The 22,021-nt window shown below is 41.2% G+C and overlaps 1 protein-coding gene across 3 annotated transcripts in view; it reads left to right on the top strand.

Moving 5' to 3' along the window:
* Nucleotides 1-22,021, top strand: part of MAMDC2 (MAM domain containing 2) — a 94,968-nt gene that overhangs the window by 38,598 nt on the left and 34,349 nt on the right. For all 3 annotated transcript variants that reach the window (XM_054032940.1, XM_054032942.1, XM_054032941.1), the window contains exons 3-9: nt 3,292-3,563; nt 6,619-6,703; nt 7,993-8,130; nt 13,154-13,410; nt 15,051-15,144; nt 19,350-19,496; nt 21,655-21,920. In XM_054032940.1, the coding sequence (XP_053888915.1) occupies nt 3,292-3,563; nt 6,619-6,703; nt 7,993-8,130; nt 13,154-13,410; nt 15,051-15,144; nt 19,350-19,496; nt 21,655-21,920 (1,259 nt within the window). The remainder of the gene's footprint in view (nt 1-3,291; nt 3,564-6,618; nt 6,704-7,992; nt 8,131-13,153; nt 13,411-15,050; nt 15,145-19,349; nt 19,497-21,654; nt 21,921-22,021) is intronic.

Here is a 22,021-nt window from a genome sequence, read left to right as displayed (position 1 = left end):
AGAGGACATTTTAAAACAAATTACCATTTATGAGAGAAAAGTAGACCCTCGTCTACTTATAATTAAGTTTTCAAGTTAGAAAGGCAGTTGAGTCATGTAACTGGTAATTTGAGGTCTCTATTTGAATGAATTTTCCCCTGTCTTTATACTAATCTATTTTTGAAAAACACAAAATAGTGAGTATTATGGTTTGCAGCCATAAGGAGGTTGTGTTTCCTTTGGGGTTTCTCACAAATTCTAAACTAAAATAGGACTGAAATCTAAACATCAATTGCAATGTCTGGACTCTGAATTATATGTTTCTTTGTATCCATGTGTTAAAACTGGGCAAAAGTAGGACTATCTTGAAAATCAAATTCCTGCCTGAGCTGGATATTGCTGGTTAACTCAATACAAAACAAAACTCCTAGCAATGTTTCTGCATGATTCTGTTTAGAACTTTTAAAAAATTACATGCATTTTCTGAATGTGGAGCCTACTGATGTCAACTACCACTGTAAATCAGGAGTCACTCCACTGAAATATGTGGAGTTACAATGATGTAAATCTAGTGTGAGATCAGAATCAGACCTAAAGTTTTCTCTTTGTGCACGTAAAAACAGGTTTTTACGTACATGCAAGCTGGTCATTCAAACCAGGTAAAAATCCATGAATATATTTCTATACCAATTTCTTCCTGCAATTTGAATTACAGTGGGCAAACTGTATACTAAAGGAAAAACCCTGATTAAAACTATTCACATTTCACAAGCAGGAGTGTATTTAATAACTTGCTTGTGTATGAGCTAGAATATCTCTCATAGAATGGATTAGAGTAAGGACAAACCTGATGGAGATAAGAAGATAATATTTTTCAGAGGGTATATTAATTGTTATAGAATTCCTGTCTTTTTAAAGATCATTTAGATAAACATTTCATAATACCGTTCTAGATCTTGGTAAGAAGAGATAAAAACAAACATACTGTGCATTACTTGACTTGCACACGCAACTGCATCTTTTATATACGCAGTTACCTGTTTAGCTGCACACATTTATATATGGCAAGCACAAGTGGTGCCCATTTTTCAATATTTGGCCCTTGATTTGTTTTTCTTTTACATATTGCTGCATTAGCAAGTCACCCGTGATTAACATGCCATAATGCACATATTCCAAGGCCTAGGGACTAAAACCGTGTACTGTAGATATCTGTCTTGCAAGGAGAGATCACGGCAAGATGTGAAAATCCATTCCTAAAAATACAACAAAGATTTTTAATAGGTTGTGTTTTGGATGTGTGAGCAGCAGTCACATATTTGACCAAAATAAATGGCAGGATCGAGGAGCTATTTGAAGGCAGGCAAACAGCCAATATTTGTAAGCAACTCCCAAACAGCTTACAGTGCAAGCATATACATTATAGGCCAGAATTTCTCTTGTCCAGAGTTGCCACTCAGAGCCGCAGAGGTTGTCAGGGAGCTGCCTGGTGGATGCTGTAATGTGCATCAGTGGTAACAGTGACCAATGGATTATTTGCTGGCAGAGGCTAGCTGGAGCACACTATACTTCAGCCACATTTACTCCCCAACCTCTGCCCCTGATGTGTAGCCTGTGCCGGGGTTTAGGAAAGGGTAAGTTAGGAGCTGTGTATGCCAGCTCTACTGCTGCTGGGGTCACAGGACCACCATGTTCCATCCCCTTTGGGCTACAGGAATGGAACAAAGAAGATGGCGGGAGAGTGAATTGAGCTCTATGATTCTGGGTTATTTGCTGTATAAAGGGCCAAAGCCTTCTGAATGTGAAATGGATTACTTTTCCCCTTGTCATTGCACAGTCGGGATCTTGGGAATTGGGCTGTGCTCACTCAGGTCCCAGTTTAGCAAAGTACTTAGATATGTGCTGAACTTCAATGCTACTCATGGGCTTGAAGCTAAGCACTCCCTTAGACACCTTGCTGAATTTGTAGCCATGTGGACCCACTGAGCGAAAAACCTGACAGAAGGAAGTGAAGGGGCATGTGATACTACTGCAGCTCTGAAGAGCCACTAACTCGGACAGAACTTTTCCCAGCCCTGCCCCCAGAGAGAGCCCTGGCTCCCAGCCTAACCATTTGGAGTGGGTGATGGGAATAAGATTTGTCCCTTATGTGCTCCCAGTAGGTTGCCCAAGATCATTTTACAGGAGGTCTAGGTGATATGCAAATATAGAAGATGGCATCAGACTGGTCACAGGGTAGTTTCATGGGGTCTTGTGCTATCTACTCGTTTTGGCCAGATAATATTGTAGAAACAGACTCTCTAACACTGGCTTTTCCTTGAAGTTTTCTTAATTTGTTTCTCTGTTTTGCTGACTACTAGCTTTCTTTGCTTTGGTTTTTTTATTCCTTTGTAGTCTCCAAATCTTAGTCTTACTTTTATGTAAATAAAGTCTGCAGGATTGGGCTTCTAGTTTGCATCAGATTTATCTCCTTTTCTTTTTCCCTTATGTTTGTTTTTTATCACTTTTCAGCTTCCACATGTAGCCCTGTGGATCTTTATTCCTGATGTTAGGTTAGTGTCTTAGGTCCCATTCCAAACAAACAACAACAACAACACTTAAGCATGTAGTTAGTTTTAAGTACAAGTCTAGTTCCATTGGCTCTTTGGGGACTACTCATGTGTTTAAAGTTAAGCATGTGCTTTAGTGCTTTGATGAATCAGGGCATTTGTACATATTAGTGTATATTTTCAGTAGTAACCTTAGAAAAAACTGCCAACAGCTTATTTCAAGTTCTACTGCAAAACTACGAGAAGTGCTTAGATTTTACTAAGTGTCAGTTAAAATATATTTTTATTTTAAAAAAAGTTGAATTATAAAATGAAGATAGAGATGTTTCTGTCCAGAAAATAATTGAATGTTCCTGTAGGATATCCATTTATTATCTATATAAATAATCACTCCATAAAACTATAGGTTTAAAGGACAATACTTGAGTAAAATAACCGGAATTTGTTTAAAAATGTAATTCTTTGCACTTATAGCGTCTTTTATCTGAGGATCTCAAAGCATTTTACAAACTTAAGATTCTTAGTATCTGTAAGGTAGATTATATCTTGTCTACAGATGAGTAAATTGGTCATAGAGCGATTAAATGTCTTTCACAGTAAGTCAGTGGAGGAGCTGGAAATAAAATGTAGGAGTCCTGGCTCAATGTCCTAGTCTAACCTCTATACAACGTTTCCTCCCTAAAATGAATACTTTTATCTAGTGATGCACAAGTAAAGTATCTGACATTTATTGTCCTATTTTTGTGTGCGTTTGTGTTCCTAGGCCATTACATTTCTGTGGATACTTCCTGGGGAACTCAGGGTGAAAAAGCAGTACTTACCAGTCCTGAACTACATTCTGAAGAGTGGAGCTGCATCAGGCTTATATATCAGATTGCAACAGCTTCAGAGACTTCATTTGATCCTACCAGGCTAAACCTGTATCTGAGGTTACAAGGAGAGAGCTTTGATCATTTACTTTGGTCAGCCAAGGAGCCTTCAGATAGCTGGCTCATAGCCAGTCTTGATTTAAGAAACAGCACAAAAAAGTACAAAGTAAGCACAATTGTAGAAGATAGTACTGGATTTACTGTGCACATGCTGGAATGTACTGACTCTTGTTAAACAGAGAGATGAGGTGGGTGAGATAATATCTTTTAACGGACCAACTTCTGCTGGTGGAAGAGACAAGCTTTTTTGCGGCACAGAGCTCTTCTTCAGGTCTGGAAAAAGTAATCAGTATTATTCAACAAACTGTCATAGATCTGAAGAAGAGTTCTGTGTAGCTCATAAACTTGTCTCTTTCATGAATGGAAGTCAGTCCACTAAAAGATATTATCTCACTTACCTTGTCTTTCTAATGTCCTGGGACCAACGCAGCTACAATAACACTGCAAACAACATTGACGTTCTTCTTGGCTTTCATTGTTGTTTTCAGTAGGAGAATCTTTGAGTAGTGAGAACACAGAAAGAGAACTCAGTGGAAAATGAAAGCTTTTTCACTGGAACCCAAACTAGTTTTCACCTACTTTCCTATGCTACATGTTCAAGGACCTGAACATGCAGGCCTAATGTCTGCAAAACTCCCATTGAATTTAGTGGAAGTTAGGTGCACAAAGGATTTCAGATTAATACATAGTTGCTGAAATGTTGTCAGGGACAATTCTCCAAATAAGCCTAGGATCAAGCTGGGGCTGCCAGAGTGATATGCAAATATCCGATCTGAGCACGCATATTTGGACAGAAAGAGTAGCCATAGAACTGCACGTACGTAAACAGGTCTCTACTTCACAAAAGGTGATCTTTGGTGCAAATAGGACCTCACTTTTTAAGGTCTTTCAAAAAACTCCTATAGAGTGCATGATACTCAGTTTATGTAACTGCCAGGGATGAAAGAATTAATCCTTCCTGTAACCTGTTAGCTGCTGGTTCCAGGGCATCTAGGCATTTTAAAACTGCTTGATTTGGAGATTGATTCGGGATAGCAATCTATTAATTCTATCCCTAAAATCAAGTAGTTAATGCTGACCTCCATAAATGTTCAGTCCCTAAAATCACATAATTAATGCTGTCCCTCATCAATGAAATCAATTAGTAATCTCCCCAAATTAATCAATTCTTACCCCACTTGGATTACTCAGCTATGTTCCCAGATCAGTAATTAGTTCCCAGTCACCACTCTTCTTTAGAGAGCTGCTTAGCTTTTGTTACTCTCATGCTCACTGGTTCTTGCTTCTGCTCCCCTATCCTCAAAGGAGCAGAGGGTTAGAGGCTTACAGGGCTGTACTGATACCCAAGCTCCTTTCCATAGAGTATCTGGCAATAGCTTTCTTCACTTTATAGTCTGGTCTCAAAGCTCCCAGCTCATTGCTAGCTCCCGCACTACCTCACTAGCTGCCTCCAACTCTCACTGAACCATCTAGAAGCTTTTTTCTCCAGGTCCCTGTGATATCACTACCTCACTGAATGACTGCATGAGAACCATCCCCAGGTTCCATTTATGTTGACATACAAGCTTAGAAAACTTCAGCAAGTACCCCTGAAAAAAAGTCATTGTCTTGAATGGTGGCAGTAGCTACACTAGGCCCATGCTTTTGGTCTTGTCTTTGTCACAGGGCTCGTGGGAACAATAAAGAATACCTGGTGATGGAATGATAAGGATGGTCATTCCCCCTTAATGTCCCCAAACTGTGCATACACACATGCATAAGAGCCTGAGCTGAGGTGGGAGGGAGGTGCTCTGCCCCAGCAGTGGTACTGCAGCAGTGGTAGTTCTGTATCTGAGCCTGTCCCCAGGAAGTAAATGATAAATGTTCTATTGATTTTAGTGGGAGCAAGAGCAGGTTCCATGCTTGTGTAAAACATGGTAGGTTAAATTCATCTGTGATGTAATGCTGTTCAAGTCACTGGAGATACCTAAGAGTTGAATTTTTCCCAATAGCCTCCAGGAGGAATGGGAGGCACATTGATACATCCAGGGCTGGCTCTAGGCACCGGCAAAACAAGCCGGTGCTTGGTGTGGCACATTTTTAGGGGCGGCATGGCCGGCGCCAGAATGCCGCCCCTAAAAATGTGCCCCGGCTGCCCTAGCTCACCTCCGCTGCTGCTGCCACGGCGCGCGAAACAGCTGATTCGCGCGCGGCTACTCGTCCTCCCTCCCAGGCTCCCAAACCTGGGAGGGAGGGGGAGCAGCGGCGCGCGAATCAGCTGTTTCGCGCGCTGCGGCGGCTCGGGGTCTCCCCCTCCCTCCCAGGCTCTCAAACCTGGGAGGGAGGGGGAGATCCCGAGCGGCCGCGGCGTGGCGCCGCTTCTCCCCCTCCCTCCTAGGCTTGAGAGCCTGGGGGGAGGAGGCAGGGCTGGGGATTTGGGGAAGGGGCGGAGTTGAGGTGGGGCCGGGGGTGGGGTAATTAAAGAAGGGGGGGCGGCCAAAATTGTTTTTGCTTTGGGCGGCAAAAATCCTAGAGCCGGCCCTGGATACATCCATATACCAGCAGTAGTATGCAGAACTCCTAAGTGTTTGCCTTGCCAGCATTAGCTGGGGTCCAGGGGCCAGAGCCCTGGCCTTGTTCCCATTCTGATCAGACATGTCTCTTTTGGACATGTGCTTCTGGAGCAGTTGCAGCTATAGCTGCCTCCCATGCAGGAGTATTAGAGCAGGGGAAGCAGGAGTCTGCTGCCTGGGCCTACTCAGCCCATCCTACTTAAGAGTAGCCATAATTGTGAAGTTTTGAGAGAGAGGATCTGTGGGTGTTTTATCTCTTTATAGTAAATTAATGTGGATCTGAAGGTGCCATATCAATAGCAGATGAGTCTGAAGTCTGTTATCTGCAAAACAGGTATAACATAGTGGGTAAAATGCAGGCTTCCTCTCACTACCCATCAATGTGCTTTAGCGCTGACTTAGAGGAAAGAGAGCAGTACAGTCTCCATGCCCATTCCATCCTTGGTCTCTCTGTTGGGCTGCCAGCAAGGGCACCTCTAGTTATTAAACACAGGACGAGACCACTACATTTATTTAGCTACTCTAATATCTGAATTTTAAAGTTTAGATATCTGATATAGTAACAGAAATATTAGCACCCAATTATACTATTGTATTTATATTTTCCAGATTGTACTGGAAGGTGTACTGGGACAAGATAATTCTGCCAGTATAGCAGTTTTTGAAATTAAAATAACTACTGGATATTGTATTGGTAAGTACCATCCCTCCCCCCATGTGTATAGATGAAAACAAAAATATTTTTATTAGAGAATAATCTATCATAGTCCATGTAAAATGTTCACTATATTTAAACTCTGTGTGTGTGTGTGTGTGTGTGTGTGTGTGTGTGTGTGTGTGTGTACATCCATAGGTCTGTATGACAGAGAGAGAGCTTCACTTAAATTTATATATTTCTGAGCTATTTATTGCACATTCAAGATCTACTGTAGGACACACAAAGCTAGAATGCTGCAAGCATTGGACATAACAGCTGCAATCCCATGACTAACTGTCCATTCATGCTTCGTTATGGAGATGTCCGAGCAGTTCCATAGTTACAGTTGTGTTGATTATTGTACTTACAGTAGGAATTTAAATCCCTTAATTCCCCATGATATTTCCCAGAGATCCCTACCAAAGTAATAAAATTGCAATGAGCAGGAAACATTTAAATGTTTAGGTAAATGTAGTGGTGGATGAATCAGCATTTTCCATTTGTGTGTGTATAAATAGCGCTTACTTTGAAATGTTATCTTTTAGTGTAACATTTTATTGTGCTCCTAATAACTTACTTATCACAAGCCTCACATGCTTGATAATTCACACATACTTTACTCTTCTTTGGGCAGGCTACTTTTTAAACATGAAGTTTAAAAATAATCATTACATCTGTTTGGCTCTGCAGTGAACATTCAATAGACAGGGGGCCTTTCCGTTTTACAGTGTCAGCCCTGCTCCAGTTATAACAGTCACTGTCATAAATCTCAGCTATCCAGCTGCCCTCCCTAGCCTGTCTACCTGGCTATGTGACTACAGGCCCCAGTAGCTCCCTGCACATACACCCCATTTCATTAAGCCCCATTCCAGTCTATCTTGGACCCCTTGTGGTTCACCAGTGGGAGCTCTGGTCTGACAGATCTGATAAGGGTCAGAAAGTAGTACACTGAGTCCCTGTTTTGGTATTTGCAATATTTTAATTGGTGCTAAGTTCCAGCAATTAGTGAGATACCTTAGCAAATGTCAAAAGAACAAGCGGGATTGAACAGGATGTGACACAATAGTTCATAGCACACATCAAGGGTCAGTGGCTATGGTAGTGTGGCAGTTTACATTGCTTCCTTTGATGGCTAGCTAGTAAACCCTGTAGCTGTTTTTTCTTAGATTGCAGAAGGCTAATATGTGGTCTCTACTAAGACAATAAAGTGGATGCTTAGCAATAGCCTTTCTTGCTGCTTCTGTAATGAACATATGTGATCTTCATGATGTTATCTGCAATTGCAGAATGTGACTTTGAAGAAAATCATCTTTGTGGCTTCATGAACCGATGGAACCCCAATGTAAACTGGTTTGTTGGGGGAGGCAATATTCGAAATTCGCAATCCATCTTTCCCAGAGACCATACACTTAGCAGCGAATTGGGTAAGCAACAAGTAGATTATCTAAACTAATAATAATCTGTGCCCACAAAAGCATCTAACTTTTAACTTTTATATTGCGGTAGCAACTAAAGGACCCAACCAGGTTACGTGATCGAAAGATAAACTAAGTCTTCTTTACTTTTGCTTACCCTGTGGTCAATGAAAAATAAAATAAATGGTTGGCAAATAATATTGTGGTAAATAATATGCTGCAAAGGAAGGGCTGTGCTTTAAGAGAAAATTAGGAGGCCAAGTCCTTGCTACTCATAATTCCCCTTTTTGCCACTCCTCCTGAGGCTACTTCCTTCAGATCTAGGCTGAGGGGGACAGAAAGGCGGTGTAAAGGCCAGCTATTCTCCATTTCTTTCCTAGATTGTGTTTCACCTACTCTCTGAGGTATTTACACTTTCTTTCTCAAACTTTCTCTCTTTCTCAAACTTGCTCTCTTTATATTTCCCCTCATCTACTTCTTAATATTGTATGTGACTGGAAAAAAAGTCCATTTGTTTTTCATTCCAACACTTTCCTGTTCTAAGTTTCTCACATTGGAATGTGGGAGTCACATGGCTTGAGATAGTTAAAACAAGAATGGACAAAGTATTGGAGAAATCCTGCATTGGCAGATGGAGAATGGGCTAGATGACTTAATAGGTATTTCCCATCACTAACATCTATGATTCTAAAAGCTTTAATCCTGTTTCTTCTTTCTCATTAAGTTCTTGTCTTCTTCATCATTTTCTCTCATTCCCATCATTCTTTTGGGTCTGTTTTACTTTCAGTGGTCAGGTAACTTTCATATGTAAGTCCTATTATCACTGATGTGTTACTGTAATCAATTGTATCTGCAGCATTAATAGGAGACTAAAACCCTTTTGTTTGTTCAATGATTTAGGCCCTGATCCTACAAAGATTTTATGCACATACTTAACTTTATGCACTGTGAGCAGTCTGCTTTAAGAGCAGCAGCGGATTTACCATGAAACAAACCGTGCGGTGGCACGGGGCCCCCAAAGACAGGGCCCCCCAAAATGCAGGACAAATATCTGACAACCTGCCCCCGAGTCCTGGCTGCCTGCATGCCGTGGCCGACGGCCCCACGCCGCTCCCGGAAGTGGAGGACTGTTGGCACATCTCTGCGTGCCCCTGGCTGGGGCGGGGGAGGCAGCTCCACAGCAGTGGAGCAGGGCTAAGGTGGCTCCCTGCCCACTCTGCCTCCCTTCCTCCACGCCGCTTTGCTCCCGGAAGTGGCCGGCATGTCCCTGCAGCCCCCCCGTGGTGTGTGTGTGTCTCATCGTGCTTCCCCCGCCCTGAGCACCTACTCCACAGCTCCCATTGGCCGGGAACTGTGGCCAATGGGAGCTGCAGGGGCAGTGCCTGCGGGCAGTGGTGCGTGGAGACCCCCTTACCCCCCCACCTAGGAGCCACTGCTAGAGGGGTGTGTGTCCCGGTCGCTTTGAGAGCTGTGCTGCCCGAGGTAAGCACTGCCCCCCTGCCCCACTCCCGTACCCCAACCCCCTGACCTAGCCCAGAGCCTGTACCCCTCACTCAAACTTCCTCCCAGAGCCCGCACCCCTCACCACCTCCCACACCCCAACCCCCTGCCTCAGCCCAGAGCCTGCACCCCGCTCCCAAACTTCCCCCAAGAACTCACCTACAGCACCCCCCCTGAACTGCAACCCCCTGCCCCAATCAAGGTACCTCACCTTTATTTTCATTTACTTCCCATTACTTATAATATAGGAGGAGGATGAAGAAAAATGGGGGGGATAAGAGAGAATGTTCTTTTTCATGGCTGGGTCCTGAGGGGGGAACCCCAAAAATGAAGCTGCACACAGGGCCCCACTAACTCTAAATCCACCACTGTTTAAGAGCAGTCTGCTCACAGTGTGTGGAACTAAGCATGTGTATAAGTCTTTGAAATATCAGGCCTTAAGTATCACTCTCATGTCAACTTTTCCTCATTTTGTATTGTGCTCCTTTACTCTAGTCTCATGTTCTGTTCATATTTTACATTCCACTCTTCACCCAGTCCAGACTTGAGCAGATGTAAGGGCCTTATAGCTTACTGAAAGAACAGCAAATTGCTACAAACTTTTTTTTAATGAAAAGTTAGAAGTCTGAATTGCTTTTGATATGAAAAAAACTTCTACTTGGACACTGCTTTGTAAATATTAGACATATAGTTTGTGAAGCAGTTGCCTCAGACATATAAAAGATGTGTTTTCCTTTTTAAACATACAAGGAACTTGGCATTGGGGAAAAAAGTTCACTTTCCTCTCTCAATGGTAAGAAAGACTCCTAAGATCTAATTCTCCTTAAAACTGTATGTATTACCAAAAGTTCTGTTCAGCAAGTATTAGGAATTATACCAGGCTGAGTGGCCATTTCTAAGTGGGCTGTGCTGAACATATGAATATGTATTTTCCATATGGATTTGGCCCAAAATTCAGAAAGCAAGTGAATGTCTTATACATAGCTCCAAGAACTAGTAGCCTGGTAAATGGTTCCTGCTCTAAATAAATGCCCCTTACAAGGGGAACAAGACCAAGCTATCTGTTGTCACCACTTTTATTGGTTGTAACATTAGACTAGAGGAGACTGCTGCATTTTGCAACAGCTTTAGTCTCTGGATGAATTTAAGATGTAACCCCAATGAGATTTGCAGGTCTTCAGCACTTCTGAAAATCAGGCACAAGGTATCTTGAGTTGAGCATTGAAAAACTGAGGCACACAAAATTAGCAAACTCTTCTGCAAATTTTGGCTGTAGATTCTGAAAATTAAAAAGTACCTGTGTAACTTGAATGAAGAAACATGAATGCAAAAGCTAGTTAAACCCTAACTTGTGCTCTAAAAATAGAGCAGGTGTCATATTCAAATCATAGTGTAGTCTGTTACTTTTGCCCTTTTAACAGACTTTATTGATTTTCATGTGATCTACTGATTTTGATAGTACAACAAAAGAAAGTAATGCTGTTATATTTAGAGCAGTGTCTATGATTCAGGTATACAATCTATGTAAAACTCACACATTAAAAATCTTATATTGGGACCCTGTTCTGACTGTCGTCATTTGTAGGGAAAAAAGACATGAAAGAAGAGATTAAAACTCATCAGTGATACAGTTAACTTGGAAAAGTTAACAAAAATTTTCTGAACTCTTTATAACATGATTGTTGTGCTCTGTAGTCAGTTTAAGAAAAAAGAAAGCACCCACAATTATATCTAGGACAAAGCTGTTATACATTTACAAATACTAAAAGAACTCATTGTCCGGATTTTAAAATTACGGTACATGACAACATGCTGCCAATTATAGAAACCTTTTCATCCTTGTAATGCTGACCTATATATATTCCAAGCATTTGCTTACCATTGATACTGAATGGAAGAATTCAGTGAGCAGAAAGCATAGGGAATGAAACACAACTCATTTATATGACATTGACTTAGATGGGGTTAGAAGGCTTTTATTTCTTTAACTTAACTAGGGATCTGTTCTTGTAGGTCATAGAACACAAAGCACTTTAAAGGCTTAGAGGATCCTTCAGATCTCTCCCCGTACATAAAACTTATGCAGTAGATGCCTTTTCTTTACCACTTTGCTCGAAGTGTCTCTTTTACACTATAATAGCAAAGACAGGGCAGACTTTTTAGTTCCTTGTTGATATTACAGGAAAGAAGTTGAGGGCATTCTAAGGGAAGCAATAGGCAAGACTTATAATTCAGATCTTAAACAATGTGAAGTGAATGACAAAACAAGAAACCAGGAAATTAAAAGTGATGGATGACACCTCCTTAACTCATGCCGCTGTGTCTTTCACCCCCACTCCCACAATTGTATGAGTTGAGTACAGAGTATCAGACTAACACTGCTTGGCCCCCAGACAGCTAAACAATTGGTAACTAATTTAACTTGAGTTTAATATGTTACACTTTTCACTAGCCTACACTTGGTGTCTCATTGTTGAGAATCTTTCACCATTTGTGAATGAGCTTGCCACAGTGAAAATTAAGCTTGACAACTGGTAACACTGCCTGGAAACAATGAAGCACCAAAAATGCCCTCAGCCAACTGCAGTTGAAATGAAACCTAGGTTGGGAGGGTGGTGGTGAGGCAGGAACTTGCCAGACTAGTAAAAGAGGCAGTGACGGCCAAGTTAGCCCTTTTCGTAGTCCAAGATGAAGCGGTCAACAGCTAAAGCTTCCAAGTTCATAAAATATCAGCTAATTATTTAGGCTACAGAGATGAGGAACCTCCCCAGCAACAAGTTTATACAAACCAACACACAAAGCTTAAAATTTTAACTCTGAAATAGCCCCCTTCAACCTGCTGAGCAAAATGTTTCCATTATAAACCTCATCTCTAATCAGTATATATTATTTGATGTCCTATAACTGTGCCAGCTCTGGGTGTACATCAGAGAAAGAGAGAATGTAAATATACACGTAGGCATACGCACACGCAGTTCAGATAAACAGAAATACATATAAAGGGTCAAAGTCTCAGCTGGTGTAAATCAGCATAAATCCACTGAAGTCAATGTAGCTATCTCATCATGTGTGTGCAGGAAGTAACCTACTTATTCAATTCTAATCTGACTGGAAGATGGTAAGTATCTGTCCTATGAATCTTTTCATTTGTGGGTTTGGAGAGCAGATTTTTTCAATCTAAGGTAAAATTGAAGATTTAAATGACTCGAGACGGCAACAAGTAAAGGTTGCAATTGGCTTATTTACCTCTGGAATCCCAGTCTCACAAAATCACAACCCACCAATATGCTATTCATAGGACTGTGCAGAAGAAAAAGAGGGGAGAAGAGAAAGGGAGGCAACATTTGTAATTTGTCAAGTGAAGAGAGTATTACTACTATTAGCATTTCTAAGGGGGCCCTCACAGTAGTTATCCAATGTGTATGATGTAGATGAGCAGCATATCAAATTTCTGCACATCTATTGATACATCTATTTAATTGTCATTTGCATCATTATATATATTCAAGGGTTTTTTATATATATATTTTAGGTCACTACATGTATGTGGACTCTATTTATGTCAAGCATTTCCAAGAAGTGGCCCAGCTGGTCTCACCTAAGACAACAACCCCCATGTCTGGCTGCTTATCCTTTTATTACCAACTTCGGCAGGAGAGCGGCATTGTTTTTACTCTCTATATGAGAGATATAAATGGCTTTTATGAAGAGATCTGGAAAATAGACAGTACAATGAATACAGACTGGAGTTTAGCAGAGGTTGATTTTGATGCACCATACCCAATGGAGGTAAGACAATCAAATGCCTGTGCAGTATAGCTATATCTTCCTCAGAGGCTTGCTTTATGAAAGGGGTCACTAGTAAAAAAGTTTGAGAGCCACTGATATAGAACATGTGTATCCCTGTCATCATGTCTCTTACCTCCAGAGAGCCTCCTAGTGTTCAGGTGTGGCATTGCAGGGATTGTCTCAGTCTAGCACCCCCTTTTGTTGGTTTGTTATGTATGGCCTAGTCCTCCTACCAGGTCTCTGTTCAGTTCATTCCCCTTCTGGGGTTAATAGAACAGTCCCCAAAATAGGAAACTCAAAGTCCATCTCCTGGCCTCTATCTGGTGCTTGATATTCTTGGCTTCTTTTATCTTTGTTGCCTGAGTTTCCCCTCTTGGTCTAGGGAAGAGATAGGAGAACCCTGTCTGCCCTCTCCTCTGGATTCCAGCCTGGGGACCTTATTTAGGCAGTTAAGGACTGTTCCTTCAATCCCACACCATTTCCCCTTTACTTCACACATCAGCGTCCTCATAAGATCAGCAGGCTCTGTTGTACCTGCATTGACTCTGTGATTCCTCAGGACAGCTTCTTCTGGGACTAGCTTGGGAGGCATCTTCTACAAGCCAGTCTCAGTTCCTCTCTGCAGCAGACGAACTGTATTGCTAGCAATTCTTTGCCCCTTTCTTCAAGGCAGTCAGTAGCTCTCTCCTATGAACAGGAGTTCCCCTCAGCCCTCTCCTGGAGCTGGCGTTCCTCACGCCTCTTGCCATAGATTAGTAAATACAAGGCCTTGTGCCAGCTCCTCTCAGCTGAACACTGAACACCTTTCCTAGTAAGCCTTCCAGTCTGGAGGGTTCGTCAGGCTAGACTTCTGCTGTCAGTATCTCCCTGCTCTGCTGGAGGAGGAAGCCTTTATATTGCCCCCCTTCTCCTAACCCCTTCCTTGCCCTGCCCTCTCTGCAGGATTTGGGCCTTTAAAGGTACAGTCTTCTGATTCCTTCCCTAAGCACCATTTATTCCAAGGACTCTTAGGTCTCTACATGTATCTTTTGAACTCTTCTGAACATTTAAAGGGCCAAGATAAGTGGTAGGGCTGACCAATAGGCACTGTTGCCCTCTATCGTGGCCTACCCCATTGCAATTTCATTTGAAAATAAATGCACTTTTAAAAGTTGTGGTAGCTAATGCACCCGAGGGTACTCTCTGGGCTGTATTATTCCTTTCCCCTGTTCAGATGAGATGCCTCCAGCATCCACAGCTTAGATCTTACTCCTCCACAACCCCCCTTAACCGAACTCTGTCTCTCAAAGCTAAAATTGAGCTCTATATTATTATTATAAATCTCCAGGATATCCAAAAGAAATATCAAGTAGAAGGTGTTGTTTATTCTTTACTGACTCTTGATGCTTCACTGAATGGGAAGAAGATTCCATTCCTGACTCCCCACCCCCGGCCTTGGAATGTTCATGTGCATGGACCAGGATTTGACTTGCAGTGTTCGGTGATATAACTGCGTTAATCCCAATACCTGCACTATCCTCTCAAAGAGTTTTGTAGTTTTTCTAGGTAATCTGATCAGAATTCCAGACGGTGAAGCTGTGTTAACACATTGTAATGACATACACAATAGATAAGTAATAAATTGCCATTTATTTTTTCAGGTTATTTTTGAAGTTGCTTTCAATAGTGCCAAGGGAGGCTACATTGCTCTTGATGACATTTCTTTCTCTCCAGATTATTGCAGCAATCAGACAGGTATGAATTCTTTTGGGTATTTACTTTCCATAGTTTTTCTCCCTTCCTCTGACTCCTTTTATCAGTCTGTAGATTTCAGTGCTTGGAATATATTATAGTGACATTCAAATACTAGCCTATTCAATTTAGCAATGCCACTGGGTTCCTCCTTTTAAGAAATAAAATGGGATTGTAGAATAAATGATACATGCAGATCAAAAGTGAAGGTAATTTACCCTTTGTAGAGTGCTTTGAGATCAGATGATGAAAAGCACTATATATGAACTAGGTATTATATTATTATTATTATTATTAGCCATTGAAACATCGTACTTAGGGATATGGTGGATTGTCCATCATATGAAGTCTTGAATTCAGGACTGGATATTGTTCTAAAAGGTGTGTTATAACGCAAACAGAAGTGATGGGCTTGATGAAGAAATTACTAGGTTGGGTTTTATGACCTGAGGTATGCAGGAAGTCAGACTAGATTATCATAATAGTCCCTTCTGACTTTAAAATCTGTGAATCTGTAGATCACCAGAGCTTCAAAACTAAAGCACAACATTTTAAATTTTGAGTAGGAATAAAGAAGATTATTTTACCTGATGTTGATAAATCTGGAGAGGATTCAGGGAAGAGCCACAAGAATGATTAAAGGATTGGAAAACATGCTTCTAGTGATAGACTGAATTTGTTGAGTCTATTTAGCTTAAAAAAGAGGTTAACAGGTAACTTGACCACAGTCTGTAAGTGCCTTCAAGGGGAGCAAATATTTGATAATGGGCTCTTCTATCTAGCAGACAAAAATATAACAAGATAATGACTGAAAGTTGAAGCTAGACAAATTCAGACCAGAAATAATTTTTTATTAGTTAGGGTAATTAACCATTGGGAGCATTTACTAAGGGTTGTGGTGGATTCTCCATCACTGACTATTTTAAAATCAAGATTGGATGTTTTTCTAAAAAATATGATCTAGTTCAGACAGGAATTATTTAGAGGAATTTCTATGGCCTGTGTTAGACAGAAGGTCAGACTTCTGGCCTTGGAATCTATGAAAATTTTTACAACATATTTACAGAATGTCATTCATTTGGGCAATTGATCCAAAATAGAATGGTCTACCCTTCCTTCCAAACAAGTTGCATGCTCCATGCTGCAACAGGAATGCTAGTTGAAATGCTGCAATTCTATCTCCCTCAGGTTAAACAAATTACCACAGAGGTTGAAGCTGGTACAGCATGCCTCTGAGGGAGCGTGGGATTGGGACAAGTGCCCAAAATTAAATAAACAAGTTGCCATGGTGGGAGGAGGCCACAGGTGACTGGCAAGAGCTGTATCCTTCCCACAGTGATTAACACTGGGACATGTCCTATCCTTCCACGTGCCTGGTATGCCATTTCAGAGTTGTAAATCAGAAGATACCTTTTGGGGTCATGTGGCCTACTCACTTCCCTCAGTTGATGGAGTGACTAGCTGCCTCTGAGAGGGGAGTTCTGTCAGGATTTTATTAGGTTTCCACAACAACAGAACTAAGCTGGAGCCACATGATTGTTGTTGCGGGGCAGTTAGGGCCAGGATTCAGCCCTTGGCAGTTACAGTGTCTGTCCCTGGACTAGCCAAATACTATTTAGTTTGAATGTTGCTTTTCATTGCTAAGTAACATTCTAACAAAATGATTAATGATTTCCTATCAAACCTTTGGTCACAATTTTGAAATCTTATGAAATGGGAAGAAAAAAAAACATTTTGTACTGATCTAGTGGAAAACAGTTTCTTCCTTTTTTACCTCTGTACATGGTCTCTGCAGACTTTATCTGCACAGCTTAAAGATGCATTCTGTGGAGGGCATGAGACTGAGATCCCAGATGTGTTGCTAATCTACTAGTCTTGGTTTATTGAATGTAGTTTTTGTATCACTATTTTCTCTCCTCCTGTTCTGGTTTTACTCATTTTTGTAACAGTCTATGCTTGGGATTTATGTATTTTGATTTCTTGATTATGTTTGCAATAATGTTGCACTTTGATCCATTTATTACTTATGCTGTAACGTATTGTCCTTTTCTATTTTAACTTTCAGATGTTGTTTATTTGATGGGCTAAATACAGTCTGTTACCTCTTTAGAACACAACAGTTTATTCTAAATATCCTGACGCAAACTCTTATCTACTGTAAGTGCGTGGAACTCTAGGTTGTCAGTAGTGCTACATCCACTTACACCAGGTCTGATTTTGGCCTATTAAGTTTTTCTGTGTGAGAAATTCATGCCAGTAATTTCCTTGGTGTTTTGCTGAAATATGTTCAGTTACGTTTTAACACTTCAGTCTTGTCAGCAATTCCCATATTTCCATCTTTAGTTGCTTTGAGTACTTCTGAAATTGCATTCTCTTTCTGCTTGGCTTTAGTGGTTCTTTGCCTCCAGCTGTCCAGGAGACTGTATGTGTTGGCTCCATCTGAAATCTTTTGTTGTACAATAATAACATTAAGTTTGATGATTTTTTTTTCTAGGAGTCCTGATTCAAAAGTGCACAAATATTAGCTCAGGTCTTCAAAAATCTACCAGCCACCCACTAGTCAGAGGACTAAACTTACTAGCCACTGGCTGATTCAAAAGATGGGGCCTTGCTTTTCAGGCCAATGCCCTAATGAAAAGCTGAGTTCAATCAGCACCCAGAGTCAGGGTGCAGTTTCTTTCAAAGTGCTGTTCTTGTTCCTTATTTGACACCTCCATCTTTCACAGCTGGCTCATAGGTGTCTGTTAAATTTAAAGCCACCATAGTCCTATTTGTCTGCTGGAAAGGAGGAGGAGCACTTACTTTCTGTTTTTCCTTTCTACTCAGGGTCTTCCAGCTGTTGTAAGGAGTAGCATCTCCAAAACATTAACCCTCCCTTGCCCTCCTAGCTGCTGCAATAGGGTTGGTTGCTGATGGGGCTAGTCTGTTTTCAGTCTTCTGTGGCTTGGGAAAACCATGAGCAGTAGTAGAAGCATGGAAGCTATATGCCTGAAGACTCAGGAAGATAGCACTGCATTGATTTACATGTGGTTCACATCCAGAAGGTTATCTTTACAACTACATGGGCTAGAACCTTTTTGTGTGTGTGTGTGTGTGTGTGTGTGTGTGCGTGCGCGCTAAACTAAAGCTTAGATTCTGCAGAAATTGATAGCATGGATCCCCACACTTACTATGGGAAAGCTCCTACTTGGCAGTAGCAAGCAGACTTTTCAATCCCTGTATTAGCTACTGTACTGTAATGCTAGGGAGGACTGAGCCAGGCCACCACAGAGCTCACATAGACATGACCTACCACCTATAGGAACATCACCTGATTGCCATATGTTGATTTTTCCCAATAACTTGTAAAAATGATCTGTGAATATCTTTGAGAGAGAAACATTTTTCTTAGAAGCAGCCTGCCGGTGGGGATATTTTTAGATTAAAACTCTCTGGCCTTTGAATTTCACACAGCAGGAAAACCAAAAAGCCTTCAGCATAGATGAAGAGATTAGCTCAACTCTTTAATAAATTACACCATTTATAGTGATGTTTTCCTTTGTGCACTGAAACATGCAATACTGATGTGAATTGAGCAAAGCTCCAGAGGTCTGTAGCCATAAATAAAAAATACCACACACACACACACACACACACACACACACACACCCACACCCACACACACACACACACACACACACACCCCCACACCCACCCCCTTTCAGGAAAGGAGGGTTTGTTAAAATGAATAAATAAATAAATCTTACCTATTTGTCTTAGAAGGTTATCACATTGGAAATCTAAATATTATTATACACACACTTTTTGTCTGGATATCTTTTGAATGGAGCAGGACAGAAAAAAATGTCTGGATGTCTTTATGCATTACATCCTGAAGGAGAAATTTTATTTTCTTTGACGTCTGGTGCCTATTTATTTTTATGGGGACTGTGAAAGAGATATTTTCCCCCTTGGCAAAATATAAGAAAAGAGCATCCATTTGTCATACAAAAATGATAGTTTGTTATCAGCCTGACTATGTGCCATATGTATAAAATATCTGTGTGTGTGTGTGTGTGTGTGTGTCTGCTTGTCTTCTGCAATGCACTCAATTACTAGTCATGAACAAACAGAGATAAAACAGAATACATTTTGGCATTATTGTTCTTCAAATACTTATGCATATTACCGTGTACTCCTCCTAGCAGAGCATGTTTATCTTTTTGCAGGATTTTCTTTCAATCCTGCTGAGGCAAGCTGCAATTTTGAGGAAGATCTGTGTAATTTTTATCAGGATCACAAGGATGGCCCTGGCTGGAGCAGAGTGAAAGTAAAGCCTAATGCGTATAGGACAGGTGATCACACTACTGGATTAGGTAAATCAAAAGTTCTTTTAACTGGAGAAGTCCAACTGGATGTGAAGGTTAAATTACTCTTTAATCCAGAACAGACTATGCAATTGACATACTGCTCTGCATTGGGGGTAGGGCAGAGAGATGCTGCCCCAGAGGGAACTCTGTAACCCAAGAACCTGTTAGTGCCAGCTGGTAAAGGGGCACAGAGGGGGTGCATAGAGAGTACAGGTGTCTCCTGAGTCTGTCGTGTACATTCTGTTTCACCAGAGAGTGTCATGTGCATCCTTTAATAAATGGTTATGTCATACTGATCCTCAGAATTGTTGCAAGATGTCTGTACAGATGATAGTTAAAGAGTTGTGTATATGTACTGAAAATATATTTTAACATCTGTCACAACCAAAGAGAAAAACAGGTTTTCTTCCAGAGTGGAGGTAAGATGCATATCTGTCAAAATGTAAATTAAGCATTGTAAGCCAAGACAATAGAAGCCCCATTTACATAGAGAGTCAACAGAAAAGGAGCAACAATGAAAAAAAACAAGCTATGGGGGTTAGCCTAGCTGTGTGCAAAGAAAATGGACGTGGGGTGTGGATATATGCAGGAGGCAAGGAAGACACCCATTTATCCTGCATCTAGGAAGTAATCAGGCAGTGTGATTACATTCATAAAAATGGGATCTCAACCAGACTTGGTGGAAAATGATGCAAAGGACATTTGGGGTGAGATAAATTTATTTAGACAGAAGGTAATCTCTTAAAGTAAGCTTAGTCTATAGGGATCGTGTTATGATTTGTTTTATATGTAACCCTTCTGTTTCCATTATCCTCACTCACTGTCTCTTAAACCTTGATCGTTGATAATAAACTGATGATTGTTTTCACTACAAATATATCTCAGTGCTGTGGTATTATACAAGAACTGATCCTGAGTTGACTCAAACAAGCTGGTATGTACCCTGTCCTCTTGGGGAGAGCAAACCTGATGTTTCTTGGAGTGTGGTGACCCCTACAGGGGAACACTTTGAAGGGGCTTGGGGACTGGGGTACACCTATCGTTAACCTGCAAGGCAAAGTAAGAGTTGCCATAACCTAGAAGATAGCTAACAGACTGAGGTATCAGGGAGTTGGCACCTAGTTAAGCACAAACAAGTGTCCCTCTTGCTGGAGGCAGGGTGGTTGTAAGGTGACTCTCAGTTGTGGGCACCCTGAGAACCGTCCCAATCTCCCAGTCATATAGAAGGAGCATGCAAACTGCACCGTCCTTGTGAAGGTCCTAAAAGGGACTATGATTGTGCCTGGCCTTTGCACTTCAGGAGGGGAGGATCCTTGTGCACTCCCATCACTATACCCTCACAAGTGCCAGGAAAAACCTTGCCCTTTCTCTATGGAAATATAGGGCCAGATCCTCAGATGATATAAATCAATGCAGCTACATTCAAGTCAATAGGTCAACACCAATTTATGCCCAATAAGGATCTGTCCCATATTGTTTTTCAAAGCATGCAATGAACTACTTGTAGGAATTTATAATAGTCAGGAGTTTTGCGTAACTTTTTTAATAAGGAGAGGTGTTAGACACATGAATATAAACTCTATTCAAGCATCCTGCTGATTAAAAAAGCAAGAATTGCATGCCTCTCCAAGGCAGGGGCTCAGGATATCTGATTGTTTTGGGAATCTCCTTTACATTGTGGTTTCTGACACTGCTCATATAGAACCTTTTGTGTAGCATTCACCACTATTCAATCATAGCTACCAGAGAGGCTTGCAATTTCTGTATGAACTATCCAGTGAGGACCTGGCAGTGAATAAAGTGCCAAGTGCCCTAGCATTACCTCTTCCGATAAGGGAGTGGTATCCCTGAAATTGAGTCAGGCTGCCAATGGAGCCAACAGGATGCTATAAAATTGAGGGGTTTTTTAAGGTAATTCTACAAAGTGTTGATCTCTAGTGAAGACTGGAATCTGGCCATGTGCAGTCTTAAATTTGTAACGGCAGGGAGTTTATTTAGGATTTTGATTTGAGCACTACAAACTACAAAGATATAATTTATTAACCTGCTAGTGGAAACTCTCATTAGCACCAAAATCTGCTGAAATGACTAAAGCTTCTTTTACCTGTGAATAGGCTTTGTGAATTGTTTATTAGAAAGACTCAATAATTGCACTGTTTCACAGGTTATTACTTGCTGGCGAACACAAAGTTTACCTCACAGCCTGGGTACATTGGACGTCTGTATGGCCCCTCGCTGCCAGGAAACTTGCAGTATTGTCTGCGGTTTTATTATGCCGTTTATGGATTTTTCAAAATGAGCGACACCCTGGCTGTTTATATCTTTGAGGAGAATCATGTGGTTCAAGAGAAAATCTGGTCTGTCTTGGAATCCCCAAAGGGAGTCTGGACTCAAGCTGAAATCACCTTCAAAAAGCCTATGCCTTGCAAGGTAACAACCAGCATTTCTTCGGTGTTTGTTTTTTTCAAAGGTGTAGATGGAGATTTTTCATTCACTTCCCTTCTAGAGGGAATGTTAATCATCTTTGGCCC

The sequence above is a fragment of the Malaclemys terrapin genome, chromosome 6 (assembly GCF_027887155.1).
Source record: "Malaclemys terrapin pileata isolate rMalTer1 chromosome 6, rMalTer1.hap1, whole genome shotgun sequence".
In the NCBI taxonomy this organism is placed as follows: Eukaryota; Metazoa; Chordata; order Testudines; family Emydidae; genus Malaclemys; species Malaclemys terrapin.
This window is presented reverse-complemented; position numbering and strand designations above follow the sequence as displayed.